At 50.2% G+C, this 26,016-nt stretch overlaps 7 protein-coding genes across 7 annotated transcripts; 2 read left to right on the top strand and 5 right to left on the bottom strand.

Moving 5' to 3' along the window:
* Window positions 1-147: 147 nt before the first annotated feature.
* Window positions 148-1,844, bottom strand: GAS4 (Glycolipid anchored surface protein 4 precursor; the record flags this gene model as incomplete). The annotated part of the gene is made up of 5 exons (XM_049251492.1): window positions 148-1,035; window positions 1,145-1,429; window positions 1,485-1,590; window positions 1,647-1,780; window positions 1,836-1,844. The coding sequence occupies 5 exons, from the start codon at window positions 1,842-1,844 to the stop codon at window positions 148-150; spliced, it is 1,422 nt and encodes a 473-aa protein (XP_049109297.1).
* A 3,832-nt stretch (window positions 1,845-5,676) lies between these two features.
* On the bottom strand, window positions 5,677-6,306 carry TOM20 (mitochondrial import receptor subunit tom20; the record flags this gene model as incomplete). Its single annotated transcript, XM_049251493.1, has 3 exons — window positions 5,677-5,879; window positions 5,946-6,191; window positions 6,249-6,306. 3 exons carry the CDS (start codon window positions 6,304-6,306, stop codon window positions 5,677-5,679), a joined length of 507 nt encoding a protein of 168 aa, XP_049109298.1.
* Window positions 6,307-6,691: 385 nt separating this feature from the next.
* EXO84 (exocyst complex component exo84) lies at window positions 6,692-8,776 on the top strand (the record flags this gene model as incomplete). The annotated part of the gene is made up of 3 exons (XM_049251494.1): window positions 6,692-7,046; window positions 7,109-8,372; window positions 8,431-8,776. The coding sequence occupies 3 exons, from the start codon at window positions 6,692-6,694 to the stop codon at window positions 8,774-8,776; spliced, it is 1,965 nt and encodes a 654-aa protein (XP_049109299.1).
* A 231-nt stretch (window positions 8,777-9,007) lies between these two features.
* Window positions 9,008-11,245, bottom strand: LOZ57_002423 (uncharacterized protein; the record flags this gene model as incomplete). Its single annotated transcript, XM_049251495.1, has 2 exons — window positions 9,008-10,455; window positions 10,510-11,245. 2 exons carry the CDS (start codon window positions 11,243-11,245, stop codon window positions 9,008-9,010), a joined length of 2,184 nt encoding a protein of 727 aa, XP_049109300.1.
* A 755-nt stretch (window positions 11,246-12,000) lies between these two features.
* Window positions 12,001-18,968, bottom strand: URA2 (Carbamoyl-phosphate synthase; the record flags this gene model as incomplete). The annotated part of the gene is made up of 3 exons (XM_049251496.1): window positions 12,001-12,057; window positions 12,127-18,125; window positions 18,179-18,968. 3 exons carry the CDS (start codon window positions 18,966-18,968, stop codon window positions 12,001-12,003), a joined length of 6,846 nt encoding a protein of 2,281 aa, XP_049109301.1.
* A 716-nt stretch (window positions 18,969-19,684) lies between these two features.
* Window positions 19,685-22,992, top strand: LOZ57_002425 (uncharacterized protein; the record flags this gene model as incomplete). The annotated part of the gene is made up of 2 exons (XM_049251497.1): window positions 19,685-19,916; window positions 20,003-22,992. The coding sequence occupies 2 exons, from the start codon at window positions 19,685-19,687 to the stop codon at window positions 22,990-22,992; spliced, it is 3,222 nt and encodes a 1,073-aa protein (XP_049109302.1).
* A 2,113-nt stretch (window positions 22,993-25,105) lies between these two features.
* RPL26A (60S ribosomal protein L26A) lies at window positions 25,106-25,744 on the bottom strand (the record flags this gene model as incomplete). Its single annotated transcript, XM_049251498.1, has 3 exons — window positions 25,106-25,381; window positions 25,418-25,641; window positions 25,726-25,744. 3 exons carry the CDS (start codon window positions 25,742-25,744, stop codon window positions 25,106-25,108), a joined length of 519 nt encoding a protein of 172 aa, XP_049109303.1.
* Window positions 25,745-26,016: the final 272 nt, after the last annotated feature.

Here is a 26,016-nt window from a genome sequence, read left to right on the forward strand (position 1 = left end):
CAAAAAGAACCGATAGGCTGGAAAAAGGTGACATGAAAGAAAGGGGAATCTATGTATGTACAGTGAACATAAGCTGACCCCGGTAAACGGAAAAACAAAATGAAAGCATGCTGGGTTTGTGCAGGAAGGCTCAAGAGTTGTGAGTAACTATGCTACGAGAGTAAATATAGCAGCAACTGCAGCGAGAACGGGGGCGACACCAGCAGCAACAGATTTTGCGGCGGCGCCAGTCTTCTTGGGACCAGCAGGGCCAGTGGATGCAGCTTGACCTGAGGTGTTCTCACCAGGGACGTTGGACTGATCATCTTTGAGAACTTTCAGCTCCAAGCCGTTGATAGCATTGCCGTTCTTGTCAGTGACTTTGGACTCCATCTTGGTCTTATCAACGGAGACGAGTTTGCCTTTTTTAGCGCCAGCCACGCCGTTATCCAAGAGTTCCTTTCCGCCCTCGGGAAGCTTGGGAATATTGAATTTGTTGTAAAAGCCGCTGGCTTTAATGAGACTGGACTTGCACTTTTCGGGTTTGTTGGAGGCGGTGCTGGGGTTCAAGTTCTTGAGCTGCTTGACGTCGAGCTGTTTGTACTGCGACATCAGGTTGTCGTAGTCGACGAGGAGTTTGGCACTCTTGTCGTTGCCGAGCAAGACGAGGCCATATTCGTTTTCTTCCATGGTGTACTCGTAGACCATGCCGCCGCACATGGCCTCGGTCATCTCCTTGCCATAAATGGCCTGGACTTCAGAGAAGACGCGAGGTTTGACCTCATTGCAGCCGTATTCTGAAAAGAAGACGGGGAGGGGGGTGTTTTTGAACATTGCGACAAGCTTGTCATAGCCGCTGGTAGTGTAGCTGGAGTTGCCGCACCAGGAGTACGAGTTGAGGCCGAAAAAGTCGGAGTTGGAAGAATCTCCAGCGTCGCAGGAGGTGTATTGCCAGGTATCCTCGAGAATATCACGGACATCAGCGGCGGAGTAACCGACGGGGATTTTGCGAGTAGAGTGTTTTGCGATATATTCCTTTAGGTCACGCTGGACAGCCTATAAGAACAATTATTTAGTTGGCGCTCAGATAAAAAAATAAATAAAACAAAAGGTGACAAAAAATAAAGAAAACACAAGAAAAGCTTGGGGCGAAGTTTAGACGCACTCTAATGTAGGCGGGGACCTCTTTAGCGGACTTTTCGTTGATAATCTCGTTGGCGCCAAAGAAACCTAGGACATTCGGATAGTCTTTGAAAGCCTCAACTACGGAGAAGATGTGCTTCAGGTAGCCCTTGTGGTAAGTGGAGGCGGGGTCTTCGCGATTAAGGTGCTGGCCGTACTCGGGGGTGTTCACGTCGAGGAGGAGATAGATGCCGGCGGCATTGAAGATGGACATGCACTTGTCATGATTGAAGTCGGGGCTGACATTATAGATGCGGATGGTATTGATCTGGCGAAGATTAGCGTCCAGTTACGGGCAAGCTCAGCGACAAAGGATCACGTACTCCCAGGCGCTGCAGGAGAATGGCGTCGCGCAGACAGACATCGGCGTCGGTTAGGGGATCTTGACCCGACTGGGGTTTGTAGCCAGAAGAGCCGCCAGGCTGGTAGCTGGTGGGCAGTCAGTGACAAGCGTCGGGGCGCACGCACAGATGAGGGAGACATACTCCACGCCCAGGATCTGGAAGCGGTCCTTGGACTTGCTATCGACGAACTGGGCGCCCTGGACCTCGATGGGGGCAACGGCGGCGACGGTAGACAGCAGGGCGAAGCCAGCGGCCGCGATGAGGGGGAGGCGGTTCTGCAGCAGTCAGCAGGCGAAACGAAGCGCGAAACGAAACAGTGGCTGGACGTACAGAGAGCATGGCGAGCAGGTAGCGATGGAGGCGCGCGACAAGAGGGGGGAGATGAAGGAAAGAATGAGAGCGGGTGAGCAGCGAGCGACAGAGGGACGCGAGACGAGCGAATGAGCGACAGGCCAGCCAGCGACCGGAGAGGCAAAGGAGCGTGGGAAGAGAACGAAAAGAAGGATGGCAATGAAACGGCGAGGCGTTCGAGCGAGCGAGCACAGGCGCCGGGAGTTGTAACTAATTATTAGAGTGGTTGAGGCCAACGGCCAAGCGGTTTCAGGAGGGCTGGCTAATCTGCGGGCGCAGCAAATGAGCGGCGGCGAGGCAGGGGAGCGCAGACAAAGAACACACGGGCGGGGAAGCACGCCGAGACCGCAGCAAAGCAGCGCGAGAAAAGCCAGCGTCGAGCGAGCTGGTATATCTCACGTCTTCCGTTGTCTTCTCTCTCGCTGCTCTTCGCGTGTTGGCCGTGGCGCGAGCCGCCACGCGCCAGGTACCCGCGCGGCCCGCGCTTGCCTCGCCAGCCACCGATTACGTCAGCGGGCGCCTGTTGGCCGCGCGCCTGGCGGCTCGGCGGCTAGCGCAGCCCACGCGTCGGGCGGCAACAGCAACGCGTTGCTGAAGTCGCAGATGTGCATCAAGTAGAAAATTGCGGCTCGCCACGTCCTGCACCACCACGCGCTGCCGATGGATGCCTGCCAGTGCCATGGCCATCTGTCGAATCCATGCCCATTGCTGCGTTCGCGGCGCCCGGTGCCTTGCAAGATACGCCTGGAGGTCACCGTTCAGCATCAGCTCCAGCTGTAGCGTGCCGAACGTGCCACCGAGATACTGCACCACGCCTGCGCAGCCCACCAGCCGCTCATACACGCGTTTCTCTTCTTCGACCCCTTGCTGATGCTGCTCATACTCGGCGGGCGAGGTGATGGAGATCCGGAACGGCACTTTGACGGCCATCTGATTCTGCAATGGATGTACTCAAATTTAACAATAGAACAATACAAGATGATGATGATGAGAATTACCCGAAATGCCTGGGCAACACACCGCCCTTTGAAAGCTATTTAACTCGTCCTCCTCTCCCCCAACCAGCACTGGCTAACTTAATGGTCCATTAACTAGTTGACGAGAGCTGGCCGGCGCCCCGGCCCTCCCTAACACCCCCCTCGCTACCGAGCTGCCTTATAAACGATCAGCATTTTGACTGTGTTATCGGTAGGTATTTCCGCTTGCAATACTTACATCCATTCCACCTGGCCTCCATCCGGCCTTTCTACTACTGGTGCTGCGGGCAGTTGTTATGTCTAGTCGAGCTGCCCATAGATGTTGGGGTCGGGTTGGGACACGCCGAGCCCCGCGCTTTCGCCGAATCCCACCGGTCAACATAGTCTTCAACCGGGAAGAACTTGATGCAATTGCCCTCGCTTTTCCCACGGCAGTTGGGGAAGCGTGCTGGGGTTTTACGGAAGAACCAGCACATGCTGAGAAGTGGTGTACCGCCCGAGGTATCGGCCTGGAAGTAAATGGATTGTGAGAAAAGGGGCTATGATAATACTGTATCGGACTATGTGAGTGTCTTGAGCCTGAATAGCTGCTCAACAGCAAGGTTCGATGTCGTCTTTCATACCCTAAAGCCGTGTATGGATTCACAGACACTGCTGAGATAGACAGCCAACTCATCTCCAATACGAAACATGGCCGCACCACTGTTCATTTGCATGTCCACCTGCATGTCCATTTTGCTGTCCACTTTCATATGGAACCACCGGTTCGTGTCCATTTGCCCATCTGCATTGCTTAGTGCAAAAACCCTGTCCTTCTGGGGATCCCACTACTGCATATCTGGCACCCATGCTCATGCATCCTCGGATTGGCTACACTTCTGCGTCGGCGATGTGCATCTTCCATAACACCAAATCAAAACCTTATAGCAGATAAATGGGAAGCGAGGACATGGGTACAGCTCCCCGCTCTCAAAAATAAGCCCATTACTCATGACCGCCCAGTGCATGGGCCTCCCCTCCTCATGCCTATGCTGCGCTGGGCGGCTCGGGCATCTGAGAAATGATTCCCACCGGTCATACCATTTCTTCTGAGCCCACTTCACTCCCAGACTAGCAGCTATCCATCTCTCTGCTCATCCGCTTTGCTAAGAACATTGAACACGATGCCTTTTCAGCCATCTCACTGCTGAGCTGAAAAAGTACCAGACAGAACAAGGGTATGGACCAACGAAGGCCCAACTAATGATATTTGAAAGAAACTGCAAAATGCTAAATACAAGGCCGGCCCTGACCACGAGATCTCGTACATCCCAAGGGCGACTGAGATCTGCGTATAGTAACGTTTGTTTGATGTATACTGAGCTCGACTTGCGATCTGTTTGTTTTATGTACTTACTTTAACAACAAGTGCTACTAAAATTGCTTCTCTAAAACCCTGTTGGATTTGCAAACTTCAACCTCAATGGAAATCTCTCTCTAAACCAAGGAGGTTATCTGAATTGGTTGCCACTATTTGCCAAAACTCCAGTTTGTTCAGCGATGATCAAGAATCACCCCAAGCTCCTTCCCATGTATCTTCTACGGCCGATGCATCAAACAATGCAAGATATAGTACCTACCCACAAACGGAGACAACTCTCGAAACACATTCGCAAATCAACCTCCAAACGACGGCAAGAATCTGGCCTTGTCGGACCCCCTGTATTTCTACCATCTTTTTCCTATTCCCAATTGAAACCACAAGCTCACATTGTTCAGAGTCAAGAGGCCTGCCGCTGCCGTTAGGCCAACCTCTCAAATCAGAACTGACGCTGGAGATAGACGATGTTTTCAATTTTATAGATTTGAGTTCAAAATTTTCAGAGAACATAGAAGATCAAGAGATCGTAACCGAAGAATTGCTCGACATTGTCCCCATTTTGCGGAACGCCCCAAGCCAACCTGAGCTGACAGCCGCCTGCCCTTGGTACGGCTCGCCATCTGCGGAGGTCAAGTTCAGGCTCAATGTATCAGTCAGGTTTATCGAGTGGCTTGTGAGGGGTCGCCTGGCTCGAGGATAATGATAGAATATAGACACAAAGTTAGCATAAAATTAGCAGTTCTGGCCCTTGGCCCTGAAAATGTCATAGAATTTTGGAGTTGATTAAAACTATTCTGACATCCGAAAGGCATCTGCCGACGGAGCTTTGAGGAACACAACGCCGCCCCATCAGTGTTCCTCCACAAGTCTCATTGACTGTCTATTCTTAGCGTTGACCTGAGAAGGCTGGTAGTTGAAGACAGCCAGGCTTGTATGCGTACATGTATGTATGTACATTGACATATGCCCAGCATCAATACCTACGAAGACACAATCCAAGCTTACAGGGGGAGCATTCGAAGCACACCATCTGGCAGGATGTGTTGCAGGGCCCGGTCAAAGATCGCCATTCTGTGAACAAGAAGAGAAACTTCTCCCACGGCTTGCCAGACTGGCAGCCTCATTAATAAGGCCACCAGCAAGTGTTTGAATGCATCTGTTCTGTTGTTGGTTCTCTTTCATAATGCTCTCTGTAGCCAGGCGGGAAAGGAAGAACCGCCACGCCCGGCAACCTTTTAGTAATTAAAATACATAGCAATTTCTGGGGACATGTGTCTGCAGGCGGGAAATAAAACAAAAAGTCAATCCTCCAAAACGGCGTCCCGACAAGCAAAGCAAAAAAATTCCTGCTCCGAAACCAATGCCAGTGTAAGTTTGGGGAAAGTTTGCGACTAGCAAACGCATATGTAACGAATATACAGGGGTAGTGGAGACTGGGGAGATACACAAGTAGCTTCTCTATCGTTCACTCCAGCTGGGTCATTTACTCGACGCTGTGGCTATCCATCCCGATGTCGCTGGTGAAGGAGCCCAGTTTCAACGACGAGTCCATGGCAATCATTTCGGCCAAAATCTCGATAACATCCTTTGGCACCGTGCGGTCGTAGATGGCGATTAAGTCCTTTGGCTGCGGGTATACCTTGAGTGCCTTGTAGAAAGCGAGGGCGGCTTCGACGTTCCTTGTGCCTGTGACAGCGATTGCCGAGTCAGCGTTGCCGCAAAACAGTGAGAATTCGCAGGTCCATCACATACCATCTGCGCATAGAGCTTCACCACTGGCTACCTGGCTCATAAAGTAGCCTTCTTTCTCCTCGATATCGGTGGGGAAGCCCTCTTCCTTTGCCTCCTGGAGTGCCTTTTTGATGGCTTCCTTTTGCTTCACGCCCTCGGCCTGCGATTCCTGGCGCACGGCTCTGGCTATTCTTCGATTATCTCGCTTCAGCGCACGTCGAAACTCGGGGTCTGATTGTCTTTTGTAGTCAAAGTAGATGGCATAGGCTACAAAGGGTCAGCAAAACCAGCCGTGGGTCGCGCAAGAGCCGAAAAGAGGCGTACCGACGAGAGCAGTTACAAAGGTACCAGCCGATGCGGCGACGATGGTACTCGTTCTCATTTTCGGGATCTGTGGTCTTGTATCTGAATGGGCAGTGTATGTCCTGGTTGGGTGAGAATCAAGCGTGGAGGCGCAAATTTTCAGCGACGAACGAGGCGGCCAGAGGCACGCAAGTGGCGAATCGAATGAGAGGAGTACAAAGCAGCCAGGCAGCGAGTCCCGGTCAGAGAGACGAATTGGGGCTGCGGGAGTGCTGTTGGATGGGTTTGGTGCTGGCGAGAGATTTTCGGCGGTGGAGCTGCAGCTGTTCTGCCGGCGAAACTCAACGACGCGGCGGCGACGAGGCTTCTTGGCTGGCCGCGCGACTTCGACTTCATCTCGTCTGCTTCGCCTCACGGCTGCAACCCCCACGACGCCCTCCGCGACCACAGCACGCCGCCTCACAATGGACGTCCGCGGTCTGACCCTCCGCAGCAAGTCCCGTCGCCCCCAGATCAGCGCCCCCAAGCCCATTACCGATCCGAACTCAGGCTCCAGCAAGACTGCCGCCCCAGCCGTCGTGCCAACGCCGCGCCCGCAGAAGAATGGAGGAGCCACGTCGGATCTGGTGAAGAGGAGATACTCGGCCAAGTTCAACCAGCTGCCCAATTTCGCGGTGGGCGAAGCCCCACCCATCCCAAACTTGCCGGTCAATCTGCGTACGGAGCAGGTCTCTGAACGCCCCTCGACTGCCTCTTCCTCGCAGCCTCTGCGGGTGGAACCCAAGGCACTCAAGGATCCAGGCCTTCAAATTGATAGCTGTACGTGCATTTCTCAAATGGTGACCGTTGGTCGGAAGCAGTCTCGATACTGACGCTAGCAGATGTCACCAGTCTACTAGCAAACGCCTCGGAGCAGGACATACAGGACTACCAAAGCAGTCTTCGAAAACTCAAGAACCGCACCTCCACTGATCTCCAGCAAAATGTCTACCAAAATCGAACCCAGTTCATAAAAATCAGTAAAGAAGCGGAGAAGCTGAAGGACGAAATGACGACACTTCGTGGGCTGATGTCGGAGCTCACCACGGCACTTGGCCAAGCAAACGTCGGCCAAAATGGATACGGATCTCCTGGTCTAGATGAGTTTGCAGTTGCAAGGCGACATGCAAACCGCAGCTCTGTCGCGAACTTGGAGAGCATGTGGAGTACCCAGTTGCAAACGCTTTGGAAAACTGTCGAGAGATCCCAGAAATTCCTCCCTGCCATTCCTGGCCGGCACATTGTTCTTGAGTCAGGCCAGTGGGTTGAACTAGATTCCGCAACTTGGAAGCCCAGGCGTCCCGTACATATTGTTCTCCTCAACGACCATTTGCTAGTCGCCGCAAAAAAGCGCAAACGTGTGGACCCTAATAATCAGAATCCTAATAACAAGGCCCCTGCGCCTACGAAACTCGTTGCAGAGGAGTGTTGGCCTCTCCAAGATATTGACTTGATTGACCTTGGCGCGAACATGGATGGTGATGCAGTGGACTTTGATGAGCTTGCCGTTCCCAATGCAATCAACATCCGATATGGACAAAAGTCATTCACCTATCGGACTGACCAGCGAAACAGCAGAGCCAAGAATGATCTTGTAATGACATTCAGGAAAGCTCTGGAAGAGTTACGAAAAGGCTTACGAACAGGAGCAGAAACCACAGCAAAGTCAAATGAATTGGCAAATGGTCGCCAGTCGCTTTCCAGACGCTCAGAGATGCTCGATGCCGATTCTCGCGAAAAATTAGATATTTTGATCGATGTAGATGGCAAGCAACAAAATATGAAATGGGTGGACGGCCAGCTAGACGAATTGGATATTAATATTGCCCTTCAACAGTTTGAAGAATCCGTCACACGCATAGAAAAGCTTCGAAAATTAACAAAAACGCTCCGAGGAAATCTCACGGCTCAAGACCTCGTGAATACGAAGACGGACTTGAGGGCGGGAAAAGTCGCAGAGATTCTGCTTCGCGCTCTTGTGGATACTCATTCCTTCTTGAACGCCACGAGGATGAACATCAGTTGGCTGACTCGACTTGGATTTGACGATCGGGCCAGAGAAGCTTATTTACGTGCAAGAACGGATGTGATAAATAAACGTGCAAGGTATTTTATTCAGTGTCCACCCATGTTCCTTTCGTTTACTTCGCTAACATCGATTTAGGCACTGCGTTTTTGAAGGGGACCTCCCCCTCTATATTTTTCAAGTTTCTTTCATCTATTTCACGATGATTAAGAATACCATCAGCATATATCAACACTGCTTTCCATCCAACATGACCAGCGCCTGTATTAAATGGGCTAAGGGCCATCTGGATGACTTCAACGCTACCCTGTCGAGGCAGCTGAGTAGCGTAGAGCCTGAGACACAAATATGGATGAAATGCATGGAGATTGTCGATGAACATACTGCGACATTGTCGGAGGTTGGAGTTGATTTCCGGAACTTGATCCAGCTCGACGCAAACCATCATAATGGGCAGTCAACGAGCCACAGCGTTGATGGTTAATACTCGCTGGAATACGAGCTTGTCGTTTCCCTACCTGCCATTTATCTCCAATCTCTATTTAGCTCTTTGATATCTATCTAAGTTATCGCTCTCTATTATTTCCTATACCCCTACATTGTTTTGATGGCCAAGGCAATACAAGCATGTCTCATCCACCAATGCAACGTTAGTGGCAGAGCGCATGAATAGTTAATCTAAGACATAAGCTCCACCTCTACTATATAATCTATGCTATTCTTTGGAGGTTTCCCAAATTTCTTGCCACACCTCCTCCGAAGAAATCGCTGAGTTATCCCCTACTATGCCAGTCCTCAGCTCCAAATCACCACTTTTCTGTTGCTGTATTGGACTAGGTAGAACCATCCAATGTGATATAATATCTGGCACTTCTTCTTTTACATGGCTAATGACAATCAAACCTTGCTGATCACCTATCCCCGTGTGTCTGGGCTTGTGTTCCGGGGTATCAGGTGGTAAATTCCATGCTTCCAAGCCCCCCATTCTTCTAGAGCCACTGCTTGTAATATTCATCTCTCCTACTTCCAGGAAATGCAAACATTTATCCCTCAAAGATGCAGACATGCCAGCAAAAGGTTCATCAAGCACAATGAGGTCAGGGCTATGAACCAGAGCGCGAATAAAAAGAACGAGACGTTGCTGGGCAATTGAAAGCTGAGAAAATGGAATAGATGTTGCCCACTTCAGCTGGTCTATTGGAGGTCTTTCGGACCAGTGTACAAATTTGGGATTCAGGTCAGCTTCAAAAAATCGTAGAGCCGAATCAACATCCAATTTGTTCTCTGAGTCCAGTTTAGGCTTTGCTAGAAACGTGTCAGACCATGCAGTTTCTATCGACGCACGAATCGACAAATGTCGAGGGAAAAATGCATGAACTTCCGGTGATGAATGGCCAATTCGTCGCTGTAGATCAAAAACTGATATTCCCCGTTTTCCTGGCTCTGGGAGTCTTGAGCGTCCAAACAGCTTAATCGGTAGAGCATACGCCTGTGGGTGATCTGAAGTGATTAGAGACAACAGTGTGGTTTTTCCAGAGCCATTGAGTCCAAACACACCCCATCTCTGCCCACGACAGACTTTCCAATGCAATCCGGGTTTCTTCTCGGTGCCAATCCTTTGCTCCCAGCCCCCAAGCACCACGTTATCACCATACTGAACCGTGACACCATCCATTTCAATGATAGCTTCTCCACAAGGAACATACTTCCTAAAGACACTAGATTCATTGGATACTTTAGATGCGATGCCAAAACCATTCAAGATGTCTTGTCTCGACCCAAAAAGGTTGTTTTCGCATAATTTTTCGATGTCGTCATACTCTACTCGCTCTTCACGGGATAGAGCTTGGTAGAATTGATTATCTTGCATACTCCAGGGTAGTAATTTGGGAATATTGTGACCAGCAACACCTTTGTTGGCATCAGATGCCGGTACTATTGCTCGGCGAGATACTGCTGACCATATGTCCAATTTTCGTAAAACAGTGGATTTTTCGCCCTGCAGGGCAACAGTATTTGCAGCTCCCAGAATGACCAGATGCGTTATCCAGCTGGGAACAAAATCTTGTGGCCGTAGTGTAATAATAAGCCTTGGTGCACTTTTCACTGCGAGATTTTGCAACATTTTTGAGAGCCTTTCAACAGTAGGCGGGTCCAAACCCACTATAGAAGTATAAGCAAACCATACAATTTTATCAGGACATCAACATAACATACTAAAGGGCTCGTCCAGTAATAATACCTCGGGTTCGTCAAGCAAAGCTTTTGCAATTCTCGCCCGCCTCGTCTGGCCATTGCTGAGGTTTGCCACGGGCATGTCCAACAATGTTTCCAGCTTCAGATCAAGAACCACCCTTTCCAAAACGCGCAGGTTCACAGGATTTTCTTCAATGATGGCATTCAGCTCTGCATGTCCAGTTAAGTATTGCAGAAGCGTAAAATCAGTATCCTCTCTGCGGCTTTCGTATCGGGCACTGAGGTATGCTCCTCGAACTCCGCCGGCCGCCCGCTTTGCATCGCCGTCAAACCCAACATACTTGACGGCAAATGCAGGAACTCTAAGTCGGGGATCTTTCTCCTTAATCTCCTCCGTAGCTAAGTAAGGATATGATCGGGCGGTGGGTGGTATACAAATATATTGTCCATTAAGAACCCCTAGAAACTTCGCCTTGCCCGAAGAGCCGACTACGGCCCAATGCTGCAACTCCGCTGGAGATTGAGCGCCGGAGGGAAGATTGAAAGAAATGTTTGAAAAGATGGGAGCATTTGAATCGTTTACCAGACCAGGAGCCGGGTAGTCGCGATAAAAGCTGGCGTTGGTGATGCTGATCAGCGGTGGGCGAATGGGTGTCGAAGAGCTGGGAGAGAACCATCGGGCGCTGCAGCGGGAGACCAGGGTGGGCAAACGACCCCTAGCAAGCCGCTCGGGTTGAGTGTTCAGCAGCCGTTTCATTATTAGCCTCTCGCTGGACAGAGCTCTGCTGGAGCTAACCGCCTGGTAGAATCGATTTGTGGTTCTCCGGAGAGACCAACAATCGGATATGGTCAGCTATGTAGTGAGCTAGTTGAAAAAGACCATGAAGCCGTGTAGTTAAACTTGATTGAATACTCAGTTAACTAACTGATGGACAGGCTAGTTACACATTAGCTAGCCATTATTCATTTTGATAGTGGATGAAATGCCGAGAAAAGAGAGTGAATAGTTCTGAATTGTGTTTAAGTGCAATCTTGTCATTGCTACTTGGGTGGTGTGTGCTGAGAGAAAATATAATTACCGTTACAGCATCAAGACAAACAATTGAATAAGAGTGGAAAAAAAAAACATCTATGCTGTTTTCTAGGGTGTTCTAACTATCCAGGCCATCATAAGTGTCATCAATGCCAGTCCAAAAATGCAAAGCCAAAGACAGAATAAACCACGCCACAACATAAACCACACGCAACACACGCAACACATGAACGCCATCCATGCTGAATATACACATCCATCTGAAACGATGGAGAACTCCTTACTGGTATATAGGACTCAATATACATGCGAATCCTGCTCTATCTCTATGTATGAAATGAAAACACAACTTTTGTTATATAGATTCATGATCAAAAAGCCTAAAAGCACAGGGTCCGAAAACAAAGAAAAATCCAATCGGAATATATTCAACCGCACATGTAGCATGCCATTAGTGTGTTACGCTGGGAATTAAGGCTTCAAGGAGCCATCACCAGCGCTAGCAATGCCATGCGACAGTACAGACCGTATCTCATCTGCATTGAAATGTCAGTTTATGTCCGAACTACGAGCAAGGAAGTAAGAAGGCTGGGCCAACAACTCACCTGTCTAAAATATGCAGCTCGCTGGTCAAAGTCCACCTCTTCACCAACTTCCGCATTTCTGGGCAACGGGTGCATTACGATCATCTGGCTCTTTGCATGCTTCAATACCGAATTATCCACAATGAAGCTGTCCTTCAACCGTTCATATTCCTTCAAATCCTCAAAACGCTCTTTCTGGACACGCGTGCAGTAAAGTACATCTGATTGAGCAACAATCTCGGGCGTCAATTGGTTTCTTTCCATGATAAGTTGGCCAGACGCCAGAAGGTGTTGACGGACATCTTCCGGGAGAGCAAGCGCCGCAGGAGACACGAGCTGCACACGAACCTCGTAAAACTGGAGAAGCTTGATCAGAGAGTGCACAGTACGGCCATAGCGCAAATCTCCAATGAATGTAACAGTGATTCCGCTAACAGTGCCCAACTCTTCACGGATGGTGAACAGATCGAGGAATGCTTGGGTTGGGTGCTCCATGCTTCCGTTGCCACCATTAAGAATGGGTACAGGGGAGAACTTTGCAGCTGTAGCAGCACTGCTCTCAAGAGGATGGCGAAGAACAATCGCATCGGCGTAACAGCCCAGAGTGCGAATCGTATCTTGGAGAGATTCGCCCTTTTGGGTGGAGGATTGATCCGTAGATACAGCGACGGTTCGGCCACCGAGACGCTGCATGGCAGCATCAAAAGAGGCGGAAGTTCGTGTAGATGGCTCATAAAAGAGGGTTGCGAGCACCCGTCCTTTGAGAATGTCGAGAACACCTTGCCGTTGAACACCCAACCGCATTTCCTGTGCAACAGTAAACAGGAGGTGAAGATCAGCTCGATTAAATTGGTTCACCGACAAGACGTGTTTCTGCTTAAAGGATGAACGAGCCAGGAGCTCCATGAGAGAAGGCGATGTAGTCGAGGCACTCAGAGTTTGGGAGTATAGAGGCGGGCCCAATTCATTCGCCGGCGATGTGATAGCGTCCATGTGTCGGTGACGAGATGGACGAGCAACCGGCGTAGTGGAGAAAGAAAGACGCCGTCCCATAGAAATATCACGACGAGGGGATTTGGGAATTTCTGGAGATGCTGGAGGCGCGGCCCGATGCTCAGACATGTCTACTCCGCGAGCTGCGTCGTTGCAAACCTCACCATCAAGGCAAGATGTTTTACCTTGGAAGGTAACACGTTGAACTGATCCTCGCAAGGTCTTACCGTTGAATGGAGACCAGGTTCCCTGACTCTCAAACACATATGGACGATCTAGCTCGATTTCGACAGAACTATCGGCTTGGTCATGAAGCTCGAAAATCCTTTTCGGGTTGTCATATAAACGAGAAGTAATATCATCGAGAGTCAAACGACCCTCAGAAACTGCGGTAAGGAGGAGGGGAAGGGCATCAGCTATTCCAACTTCCGGACTAGCTTTCTTGCATGCGATATGATAAGGCAAGCTTCCAACACAGAAAATATCAATTGTGTTCAAATGCTCCCAAAGAGCCTTTTGATCTTTCTTCGATGGCAAATGGGCGCACTGTGGAAACTCTTCAGTTGACAAGAATAGCGAATAGACTGAGACATCGCAAGTGACACTCAATCCTTTCTCCTTGCTCAAAGCAATCAAGCCAATGTCGTCTTTTGACGTAACACTCATAACATGAATGTTCCGATTGTGGAGGCTAGCAAGGAGCAGGATTGACGCAAGATCAGTTGCCTTGGCATCTGTGATAATGGGTTTGCTTGAAGGCCAAGAAGCAAAGTGTGAGGTGACAGTAGCAACCTTGTTGATATTTCCGGCAAGATGATTGAATGGAATGAACAAGGAGCCGACAGACGCGGTTATTTGGCTTATTTGGTCAGCGTTGGTTGTTGTAGCGGCAACGGAAAAGTTGTAGTCACAGTAGGTGCCCTGTTGGGAGTTCTGCTGCGCAATCTTCAGGGCACGGGCATCAGTAACAAAGCTGTCGACACCAACGGGCATAACACGGATCATTGAAAATCCAGCAGAGATAGATGCTTTAGAAACAGCCTGGAGGTCCGACGAGCCGACGTTCGCGACACCGGGCACAAAGGCAGCAATGTTAATTAAACCAGGGAGAACCACAGTCCGATGGCTAGTCTGGAAGTCGATGGGCTGAACGGCCATTTCATACTGGCGAGCAATGGCCTCAATAAGGATCTTCGCATTTTTGACATTTGTGACAAGTGGAGTCTGGTAGTCAACAGCCATACGACGGGTGCGGTAACCCTTGCTCATATAACTTGCAGGCCTTCGGAATTTGTTGCTTGAGGGAAGATTTATATAAAGGTCAATCAGATTGTTGGCAAGATGCTGAGTAAGAGAGTATTCCGATTTCAAATCTTCCTCTTCGCCAGCCAAGAGTTCAAGATACTTGACAGGGATTCCGTGTTCACGAAGAAAGTCGGCAGTACCAGCAGTTGCAAAAAGATTATAACCCATTTGATGAAGTTTGGTAATCGACGGGAGCATCTCCATCTTCTCCTTATAAGAACCGATCGAAACGAGAATATTTTTGTTGGGAAGTTTGAACCCTGTTGAAATAAGAGCCTTGATATATGCCTCGTAACGATCGCGACCAAAACAAGCCACTTCACCAGTAGAGGCCATCTCAACACCAAGAACTGGGTCAGCTCCGGACAACCGAGAAAACGAGAATTGAGGAACTTTCACGCCAACGTAATTCTTGGGTATATTAACGGGTGGATATTCGACAAATGGTTTGCCAATCATCGCCATGGTAGCCATCTCAATCAAATCCACGTTCATTACTTTCGAGACGAATGGGAAAGATCGCGAGGCTCGCACGTTACATTCGATGACCTTGATCTCGTTATCCTTTGCAATAAATTGTATATTGAAAGGACCAGTCACATCAAGAGCGTTTCCAATTTTCTGTGTTGCTTCCTCTATACGGCGGACCGTTTCTGGATCCAAATCCTGTGGCGGCAAGATCAACGTTGCATCACCGGAGTGAACACCGGCATTTTCAACATGCTCAGAGATAAAATGGCCAACCATAACACCGTTTTTCGCAACAGCATCCATTTCGATTTCTTTGGCATTTTCGATATACTTGGTGATGACAACCGGATGATCTCTTGAGACTTCAGCGGCTTGGTTCAGGTAGTTGGCCAGGTCATCCTGGGAATAAACAGTGTTCATTGCAGCACCAGAGAGAACGTAGGATGGTCGGACAAGCACCGGATATTTGACTTTATCACAGAATGCGGTGGCCTCTTCAATGCTTGTAAGTTCTTTCCAGGCAGGTTGGTCCACACCGATACGATCAAGCATTCGAGAGAACTTGTAACGATTCTCTGCGGCGTCAATCATCTCGGGAGACGTGCCCAGTATGTTAACATTCAAACGGTGTAACGGTAGCGCGATATTATTTGGAGTTTGACCACCCATAGAAATTATCACTCCACTGGAAGACTCCAGCTGGTAGATGTCCAGAACCGTCTCCAAAGTGATATTCTCAAAGTACAGTCGGTCTGCTTCATCATAGTCGGTACTAACAGTCTCTGGGTTGTAGTTAACCATTACCGTTTTGTATCCCTGCTGTCTCAGTGTGCGGATCGCTCTCACGGAACACCAATCGAATTCGACAGAAGAACCAATTCGGTAAACGCCAGAACCTAGAACCATAACACCCTTATCCTCAAACGAAATGTCACTTTCTGAGCCGTTGTAGGTGAGATAGAGATAGTTGGTATAGGCTGGGAACTCAGCGGCAACGGTATCAATCTGTTTGACAACAGGCATTATGGCAGCTTCAACACGAAGTCGGCGAATTGCAAGTTCATTAGAGCTAAGAAATTTTGACAGCTGTCGATCAGAGAAACCCAGTTGCTTAGCCTGGCGGACAAGAGGAATAGGAACCGTTGATGTGGAGTAATTGCTAATCAATTTTCCAAACCTGCTGAGACCCTCGAGTTTTCGCAAGAACCACTTATCAATCTTTGTGAGCTCCCAGATTTCGTCAACAGTATAGCCAGATTGCATGGCGTTCGCAATAGCAAACAGGCGCTGATCTGAAGGAGTCTGCAGCTCAGTCTTGATGGACATCAGAGCATTGGTGGCATTGAAACCTAGATTGTTGTAGTCGACGGCTCGAATAGCCTTTTGTATGGCCTCTTCAAATGTCCTGCCAATGCTCATTACTTCTCCAACGCTCTTCATGGAGGAGCCCAGTTGAGTTGAGACGCGTGTGAATTTCTTCAAGTCCCAGCGAGGAATTTTGACCACGACATAATCGAGGGACGGCTCGAAGCAAGCACAAGTAACTTTAGTGACACTGTTAGAAATTTCATTCAGTGGGATACCAAGACCCAGTTTAGCGGCAATGAAGGCCAATGGGTAACCGGTTGCTTTGGAAGCAAGAGCAGAAGATCTCGACAAACGAGCATTGACTTCAATGATGCAATACTCCTTTGAAAATGGGTTGAGAGCATACTGGATGTTACATTCACCAACAACACCAAGATGCCGAATCACATTGACAGCAGTGGTTCGGAGCATATTGTAGTCCTCGTCTGAAAGGGTTTGGGATGGGGCGACAACAATTGAGTCACCAGTGTGAATTCCAAGTGGATCAAAATTCTCCATGTTGCAAACTGTGATGCAGTTGTCCTGGGCATCACGAACAACTTCGTATTCGATTTCCTTCCATCCTTTCATACTTTTCTCAATAAGTACTTGAGGGCTGGCGGCAAATGCTTTAGAGCAGAGCTCTCGAAGTTGTTCAGCGTTGTCTGCAAACCCACTTCCAAGGCCACCAAGAGCATATGCAGCACGAACAATGACGGGGAAACCGATGTTCTTAACTACCTGCATAGCTTCGTCGATGGTAGATGCCGACGCGGACTTCGCGCACTTTTCCCCGATGGACTCCATGCTTCTGGCAAAGAGCTCACGGTCTTCTGTGGTAATAATAGTTTCAATGGGAGTACCGAGAACCTTTACACCAAGGCCTTCAAATTCGTCTTTCAGTTGAATACCAACTTGAAGAGCAGTCTGACCACCAAAGGTGACGTAAATAGCATCCGGGCGTTCATGCTTGATGACCTTTCGCACAAAGTCGGCATTGACAGGTAAGAAGTAGACCTTATCAGCAAGACCTTTGGAGGTCTGAATGGTCGCAATGTTAGGGTTGATTAAAATGGTGTAGATTCCCTCTTGTTTGAGAGCTTTGATAGCTTGGCTACCAGAATAGTCGAATTCTCCGGCTTGGCCAATGCTAAGGCCACCGCTGCCTAGGATGAGCACTTTCTTGGCAAAAACTCGGGGATGAGCCGCCCGGTTTTCTTCCAGCGTGCCGCCCGGAAATTTAACTGGTTCATTAAGAGCAGAAGGAGAATCAAGGCTCTTTTTGACTGTATTAATAAAAACGTCAAAAAGGAATTCTGTATCTCGGGGGCCCGGTGTGCTCTCAGGGTGAAACTGAACACTGAAGAAAGGCTTAGAAACATGCCTAATGCCCTCATTGCTTCCATCATTAGCATTGACAAATAATTCTTCCCAACCCTCGGGCAAGGTTGACGAGTCCACCGCATAGCCGTGGTTCTGGGAAGTGATATAGCACCTTCCGGAAAGCATGCTTGTGCAAGGAATGTTATGACCTCGATTACCGAACTTCATCTTGATGGTTCCCGCACCAGCTGCTCGTGATAGAAGCTGATGACCGAGACAGATGCCAAAGACAGGGGTGCGGCATTCACTTAGGGCCTTTTCAAGGTTTTTCACGGTGACAGAAAGCATGGCGGGATCACCGGGCCCATTGGAGACAAAGAGGCCATCGTAGTCTTTTCCTGCTAGCGAGTGGAAGTCGTAATTCCAAGGAACAACAAGGACTTCGACACCACGGGCAAGAAAACACCTTAATTGGTTGTACTTCATGCCAACATCAACGCATAGAATGCGGACAGGGCGGCCAGAAGGGTGGAGTAGGGTGTTTTTTGGTGGGGAGTAAAGATGAGGTTTTTTGATCGACACTAAACCACAGTCAATCAGCTGTGTTTGTCTTTGATATGGGAGGACTGCTTACCCTCGTCGACGAGGTTCCTCTTGTTTGGATCCACCCATTCAACACTAGCAAAAAACTCCTGCCATTTGCTAGTATCTTCTTCTCCGGCAACTTTAGGGATATCGTTGACTAGATCATGGGCACTAGTGGACTTTTGGAGCAGCATGCGACCAAGCATGCTTCCCTTTTCACGAATGCGCTTGGTAAGGGCTCGCGTGTCCACGCCGCAGACCGCGGGCACGCCTTGCTCTTTCAGCCATTGCCCGAGTGAGCTCTGGGCTAAGAAGTGGGAGTACTCTTCTCCGCAGTAGCTGGCTACTACGAGGCCGGCAATGTGGATCTGACTGGATTCGAAATGCTTTGGGATGTCTTTGGCCAGCTCGTCCATGGCCTCACGGGATGGCACGCCATAGTTCCCGACCAGGGGGAAGGTGATGACCAAGATCTGGCCGCGGTAGGAGGGGTCTGTGATCGACTCGGGATAACCTACCATGCCGGTCTGGAAGACCAGCTCTCCGGCGACGCTCTTTTCGGCGCCGAAGCTGAGGCCGTGGTAGATGGTGCCATCTTCGAGCTCGAGCAGAAGTGACCTACCCGAGTGGTCGGTGATCTGCGCACAGGCGGGCGGGATGACGGCGGGGCTGATGGACGACTGTGCGGCGGGGGCGGGCTGCTGTTCATTCTGGAGGTAAGCGACGGCACCACCGGCGGCGGGGCATGACGGCAGGGTCGCGTCGGGCCTGGAGACAGCGAGCGGGCTTACTGGTAGCTGGGGGGGTTTGGAGTCCGCGGAGGACGTGAAGAGCGGCATGGCGCCGTCCTCTCAAGCAAAAGTCGCGTGCCAAGGTGGTGTGCTAGGGAAACCCTCTACTATGTGACTAGGGGGGGTATAAGGGGAGAGAGGATAGCGGGCGAGCCTGAGAGCAGGAGAGAGAGGAGGAAGAGAGACAGGAAGGGCTTGTCCTGCACTGGACAAGTAGAGGAAACGAGAGAGAAAAAAAAAAAAAATTGCGGGAAAAAAAGACTTTTTTTTTGGATTTCGCGAGACGGGCTGGGTCTGGATCGCGGGTCTTGGCGAGGTGGTTGGTCGAGCGAAGTCGACAAACGGCAACCAGAGAGGATGAAAGGACGAGAGAAGAGGAGGACGGAGAGAGAGGAGAGGAGGAAGATGGGAGAGACGGGGAGAGGAGGAGAGCGAGGACGGGAGGGGACGAGAGGAGGAGGAGAGGTGAGGTCGCGAATTGGCTTCCCAAGCGGGAAAAGCCTGCCGGCGCCAAAACAGCCGCGAACCCAAGCCGGTAAGGCGGCGAAGTCACGATACCGACTGGCATCAACACGGCCGCTCACCGCTGTGATAGCAGGAAACTTGACGTCAGCCGGGCCACGCCCTGCTGCTGCTCTCTGGGAGCTGCTATATAACTGACGAACTAGCTAGCTAGTTAACCATCGCGATCTTGTTTCTGTACCTGGGCGGTGTTTTGTGTTTTGTTTCCTGTTTGTTGCGCGGGCTGCCCCGATGCTGCCGCCATGTTCGCGTCTCTCCTGCGCCCGCAAGGCCCGTCGCCCAGTCGCGTCCACGCCCGCCTGCTGGCATCGCCCACCACTGCCTCGACCCCCAGCCCCATTGCTCCCCGACGCATCCGCCTGCAGCCATCCCAACCCGCGCCGTCCGACCAGCCCGACGACCACTCTGCCGACGACGAGCCCGAGCCCGACCGTGCCGCTCCGTTGCTGCCCATCTTCTCTGCTCCCCATCTAGGTCTGTCTGCGCGCACATCTCCCTCTCCCCCCCAAAAACGCCTGGTCTGGCTAGTCCCATGCTGACTCCCGCCGCTGCTGCTTTAGACTCGCTGCCCGTCTACTATCTCACCCTCGACCTGCGCCTGCTTGTCGCCTCGCGATGCGAAACCACCCTGACCTGGGAGCAGCTGCGCTCCCCGCAGGTCTCGCAGTTTCTCCTCAAGCCCATCCAGCAAATCATCCACAATGCCCATCTCTCGCGCGCCACTCTCTTCGCCCTCATGGCCAACTGTCTCCAGTTCCGCAAGGAGGCCGACCTCAAGCCCGGCATCAGCGGCGCCAGCCACACTAGAGCCATGGTGTGCGAGCTGCTCGCCATCAAGCTGCTCAAAGAGTACACCACCCGCGAGCTGATTGACGCCCTGTCCTACGACTTCCACCCCCTGCAAGGCCAGTCGCCTCCGTCGACAAGCAGCGACCTCCACGCTGCCCCCGCCTGGCATCCCCGGAACCGCGACCACCACGAACTGTTTAAGGGCATCCGCATCTCCTGCCTGGAGATCGCCATCCGCGCTCAGGCCAAGCGCTTTTTGGCCCATCCCTTGGTCGTCCAGCAGCTAGAGGCCATCTGGGCCGGCACAATCGTCTTTCATTACGCCGCCGACCATCTGCACCGCCAGCCCAGCGGTTTCTTGACCCCACGCTCCCAATACGGCTCGTTCAATAGTGGTGCAATGAACGCCTTGAACCAGGCACATACCGCTTCCAAAGGCGTAGTGAGACGGTCCGCCTCTCTCTATGATCCGCGGAACGCCTCGTTGTTCAAGCTGTCCCGCCTGCGCGTCCCACGATATCGCCAATTCCTGTCGACCTGCTCATTCGCCATGCTCCTGTTGCTCTTCCTTACCGTCGTCCAGAAGCGCTCGTTCGAACTCGGCTCGCTAGAGCTGATCTTTTGGTTTTGGAGCGCCGGCTTCATGCTGGACGAAATCGTGGGCTTCAATGAGCAAGGCTTCAGCCTCTACCTAATGAGCTTCTGGAATACCTTTGATGTCGGCATTCTTTTTTTGCTATTTTGTTACTATTGTCTTCGATTATATAGCGTCATACTCGTCGATCACGACATTGCAAATACCGCCTACGACGTTTTAGCAACAACTGCCGTTCTCCTAGTCCCCAGGCTTTTCTCCGTTCTAGACCACTACCGTTATTTTTCCCAGCTTCTCATCGCGTTTCGCATGATGGCGGCAGATCTCTTGGCCGTCCTTATCTTAATCATAATTGCTTGCAGTGGATTTTTCGTCGCCTTCACATTTTCCTTTGGGCACGGAGACTCTCCCAGCTCTGTCGCCTATGCTCTTTTCCAGATGATCATGGGCTTTACACCAGCAGCGTGGCAACTTTGGGATCGCTACAATTTTCTCGGAAAAGCTATCTTAACATTGTTTCTATTTATTTGTCATTTCCTTGTCGTCACTATTCTTATTACTGTCCTCACAAACTCTTTTATGGCGATTGTGCAAAATGCAAACGAGGAACATCAGTTTCTCTTTGCCGTAAACACAATATCGATGGTCAAATCCGACGCCCTCTTTTCGTACGTGGCACCGACAAACGTTCTCGCCTGGATCATTACCCCCTTGCGCTTTATAATGCCTTTCCGAAATTTTATCAAGCTTAACAGGACTGTGATAAAGGCTACACATTTTCCAATACTCTTCTCAATATATTTCTACGAAAGGGCTGTCCTGTGCTCCGTAGTGTTTGAGCCGACCGATCTTGTCGATAGACCATTTCACCCCAATCATGTCAAGGCGGAAAATAGTAGGTTCGAAGCCTTCACACCTGGAAACACTTTTCGCTTACGGGAGCCTTCTATTGCAACCCATCAAAAGGACGAGGCCCTGGAAGAAGTATTTCGTCGACCATTTCAGCAATCCACAAAGAGGCAGAGCACACGTCTTCGAGGCCCACCAAGATCGGTGGTCAGTGATTGGATGCGAGACATCGGCCCAGATGGCATCGCTGCCCCTCCCGAAGAGGAAAACCATCATGTGCTTGCGCGATTAGAACAGCGCCGAAAAATCCGCTTTCCGGGCAGGCAGAGACGGCTCAAAGAGACGAGATTTGGTGCTCCCTCTATAGGGCGATCTGCTGCTTCAGACCCCGAGGAATTCTTAACACATAGGAACACGCCCACTACCAACGAAGAATATGGCCATCCACTCGGCAGACAGCTGACCCGCCAAACAGATGTAGAAGGCGACGACGAGCTTAGTAGTAACCAGAACCAGGAGGACGATATCTCGAGCCGCCACCAGAGTTCCCCTGGCATCGATATGGAACAGCAAGAAACCCTGTTTACCCCCGAAAATCCTGTACCTGTTATGTCGCCAAATCGAACCTCCCGCCCTTCCACAGCTAAACGATTATCTCGAAGAAACAGCCCCATTCGCAGGCCGGTCACACCGCGTCGCCGTCACACCAGGAATCTGTCCAGTGCCACTGTGCTTTATAACCCACTTGACCCGTGGGCTGAGAACGACAGTCCGCGCTCCCATTTGGCAAAGGCATCGAGCAAGAGCCCGCGGACAAAGAGCGGAACAAACACTCCAATTTCCCCCAGGGAGCAGATCATGCAAGCACGACCACGACCAATTTATCCGTTGAAAGCTGAGGCACGATCTGTTCCTGACTTCAGTGGGACTGGCTTGTTCCACCACAGCCGGGATCACCGATCGTCTTTCACGATGGGCCTTGGCTCTGATATCGGTGACAATAAGGCCGTTGGTGGCGGATTTGTGGGAGGCGTACCGGCTAGTTTTGCGACGCAGATGGCTTTTGCCACGGGTGGCCTGCAACGGCGTAATTCAAATAACGACCGCCGGGACACCCTGAATAGATTGGTTCTGGCAAGAATGAAGACTCTTGAAGAAAGCTTTCGAGAACTGGTTCAAGAGGTAAAAGACGCCCGTCGACAACAAAAGCCCTTAACGGCTAGCCAGCCAAGTGGAGGACTAAAAGTGAAGGCATCGCCCGCCGAAAATAAACATGGTGGTAATTCTGATTTACAGTTTGATAATGATGACTCTTAAGAATCTAAACCCTAGTTCTTTCTGCATAGATTAAGGGCTTCGAGCCAGCGCCTGTACAGTGTGGATGATCTGAGTTTTGCGGGTTGGCTTTTATCGATCAATACCCCTTTTGTTGATTTACTCATTTATATTTTCCGGCGTTGATGTCACTATATTTGTATTTATAGAAAGTGTAGTTAATCATGGCGGTGAGGGTAGGCATCGTTTGCTTCTGGGTGTATCTACTGGCCAAAGCTGGTTGCGCAAGGATAGGAGCCTCTGCACCAGCCAAACTGTTGGCTTAATGAATTATTCAGGTGCTGGATTCTAACAACCCTTGGTCTCAGTAGTAGACAGGACATGTCTACTGTTATGACGACATTATCCGCCTCAGGGCGGTTCAGCTTGAGACCCCGTGCAAACAATACAAACATGCTCTAACAGATCGGCGCCTCCAACGGCATCAACTCTGGATTCCTTGGAATGTGACCGGCCATACTCCGTACACTCCATTATTTTACCAAAGCATCGCAGACTGGATCTTTTGAATAGTGACAGCCTTCTGTGCTGTTAGAGCGATGGCATCCTCATCAAAACCCGCAAGCTCGCTGCTCTAGTATGATATCCACTGCCTGCACGTTATATCGGCAGATGCTAACGGATTTGCCAGTGCATGCATCGCACATAGAACCACCATTCTCGCCGAACATTCCTCTCCAGGAACGTCATCAACCTCCGCCTCGTCACTAGCATCTATAATCCTACCCAAGATTTCCCATCAGTCATCCCAGAAACTGACATACACCCATGACCGGCTTTTCATACATTATATCGCCGACTCGCCTTCCACCGCCCAGTCATCGTCATCATCCTCCCCCTCGGCTCTCGAATCCCACGCTCCTCTCAGCTACCTAGTCGTATCCACCGCCGAGCTTGGCCGGCGGATTCCCTTTGCGTTTCTACTGGAAATAAAGCGAAAATTCTTAACCACCTATAGCCCCGAAAGCGTTGATTTCGGTTCTCTACCCGCCTATGGATGCGCGGCGTTCAACAATGACCTTCGGACCTTGCTCCAGCAATACAACACAGCTCCACCGTCCGACTCGCTCGCGTCAGCTCGCAAGGAAATCGATAATGTACGTGATATCATGACGGAGAATATTGAGCGTGTTCTCGAGCGCGGAGAGAGGATAGATTTGCTCGTAGACAAGACGGATAGACTAGGAAACAGTGCGAGAGATTTTCGGGTGAGAAGTCGAGACTTACGCAGACGAATGTGGTGGAAGAACATGAAGGTGATGACCTTGCTCGCGGTTGTGGTACTATTTTTGATATATCTTTTTGTTGGTATGGGGTGTGGATTGCCTGCATGGGGGAAATGCGTTGGGAATAAAAGCTGATGCTTGTCTTCTGGAGAATGTGATTTGGTCGGCAACATTATGCTATTTTGATATTCTACTTTGGTATATGGGGACAAAGCTCTAAAGAGGGTCGATTGTTTTTAAAGGTTCACAGCTCGCTTGCATTCTATACTATATGTTTCTTGCCTTCATTGTGAAAGACTTTGGGTTTATCTGTAGCTCGCCATCAAACTTGATTCCTTCATGGACATACATGTCTAGGAGCAAGTCTGCAGGCGGGCTGTATTTATACAACGTTAAGCTAATAATAAGATATAAGCAGAAGTTGAGTAGCTTGATATATGCCAGCCGTATACCACGACAATCATAGAGGGGCAATACGAGATTGCTTCCTGAATTGTCGCGGAGATAATACTGGCAAATGGGTGAAAGTTTTGTAAGATGATGGGAAAAAAAGTGTCACACGAAAGAGAAGGGCCAAAGATTTGTGAATTTTGTCTCCTGTCAAATTCCTCGATTGCTGTATGCGATGCGGGCAGTAATTGAAACATTTCGGCATCAATAGTGGACAAATCGAAGAAAGAGGTGGCGGCATGCGGAGAATACTGGAGGAAACGCCCAAATGAAACACAGCCTGGCCTCATCGAAAACTCCAGTAGGAAGAAAACATGCCATCAAAGGTCCCATTTATTCATTTCGATATTTTTCTCGAAAAGCCGGAAAACCCCTTTCATTACATAACAAAGAGCGAAGTAGCTGAGATCCTTTTAAACCTATGCAGATGCAGCCTTCGCTCTAGCTTCTCTTCCCTTGCCGATACGGTCAAGGATGCTCTCGCGATCCTTATCCAGCTTAAGCTTAGTGATGACGACTTTGGAGGGATGGATACCGATCGGGACGCTCTGGCCGTTGGACTTCTCGCGGGTCACACGCTCGACGTGAACGACATACTTGAGGCGGTATACGCTGGTGATCTTCCCCTCACGGCCTTTGTTGGTGCCACGAACGATGGTGACTTCGTCATCTTTGCGGATGGGTATTGAGCGGACCTAAAATAAAGGTGTCCCTGTTTAGCAACTGTTCACCTCATATTCTTCTTTGCCTTGCGAATTTTGAAGCAATTTTTCCAGCGCAATGGGGCCATAATCCGAGGGTAACAGGCTCCGAAGTCGATGAACCAGGGCAGGTAGCCATACATTGTGCTTTTCTCTCAGTTCCTTGCTCAGAGGTGCGCTCATAATAACTCGTCGCTCGCCCGAAGAGGCACCGAAATGGGCCTTGCGCGACTTCCGGCGCGAACAAGCCAGTTCTATACACATTATGTAGCCTATTAGCATGGTACTTTTAAGGGAATAGCAAGCCCTAAAAGGCCAAAAAATGGTGGGATGCGCACCCTGATTAACCTTCGTCATTTTTCGAATCCGTAGGCAATGAAAATGATCTGGCGGCCGAAGGTGTTGCTGTGCGAGAAACTGTCGACCCGTCGGGGATTCTTGTCGTCGTGCCAGCGAGATTCGCTTAGTGTTCGCTGATTTTGTTTTGCGTGCGACTGTGTGGATCAGCTGACCGGGTCCTTGGCGCAGGTAGGGTTTCGCTGACTCAGCTGAACTGGTTATCTAATCAGATAGGTAACGCTTCTGCTGACTAATCCATTAAACCTCCCGTCCAGTATCAGTTTTCTAGT

This window comes from Ophidiomyces ophidiicola (genome assembly GCF_022830035.1).
Source record: "Ophidiomyces ophidiicola strain CBS 122913 chromosome Unknown scaffold_7, whole genome shotgun sequence".
NCBI classification, from domain to species: Eukaryota; Fungi; Ascomycota; class Eurotiomycetes; order Onygenales; family Onygenaceae; genus Ophidiomyces; species Ophidiomyces ophidiicola.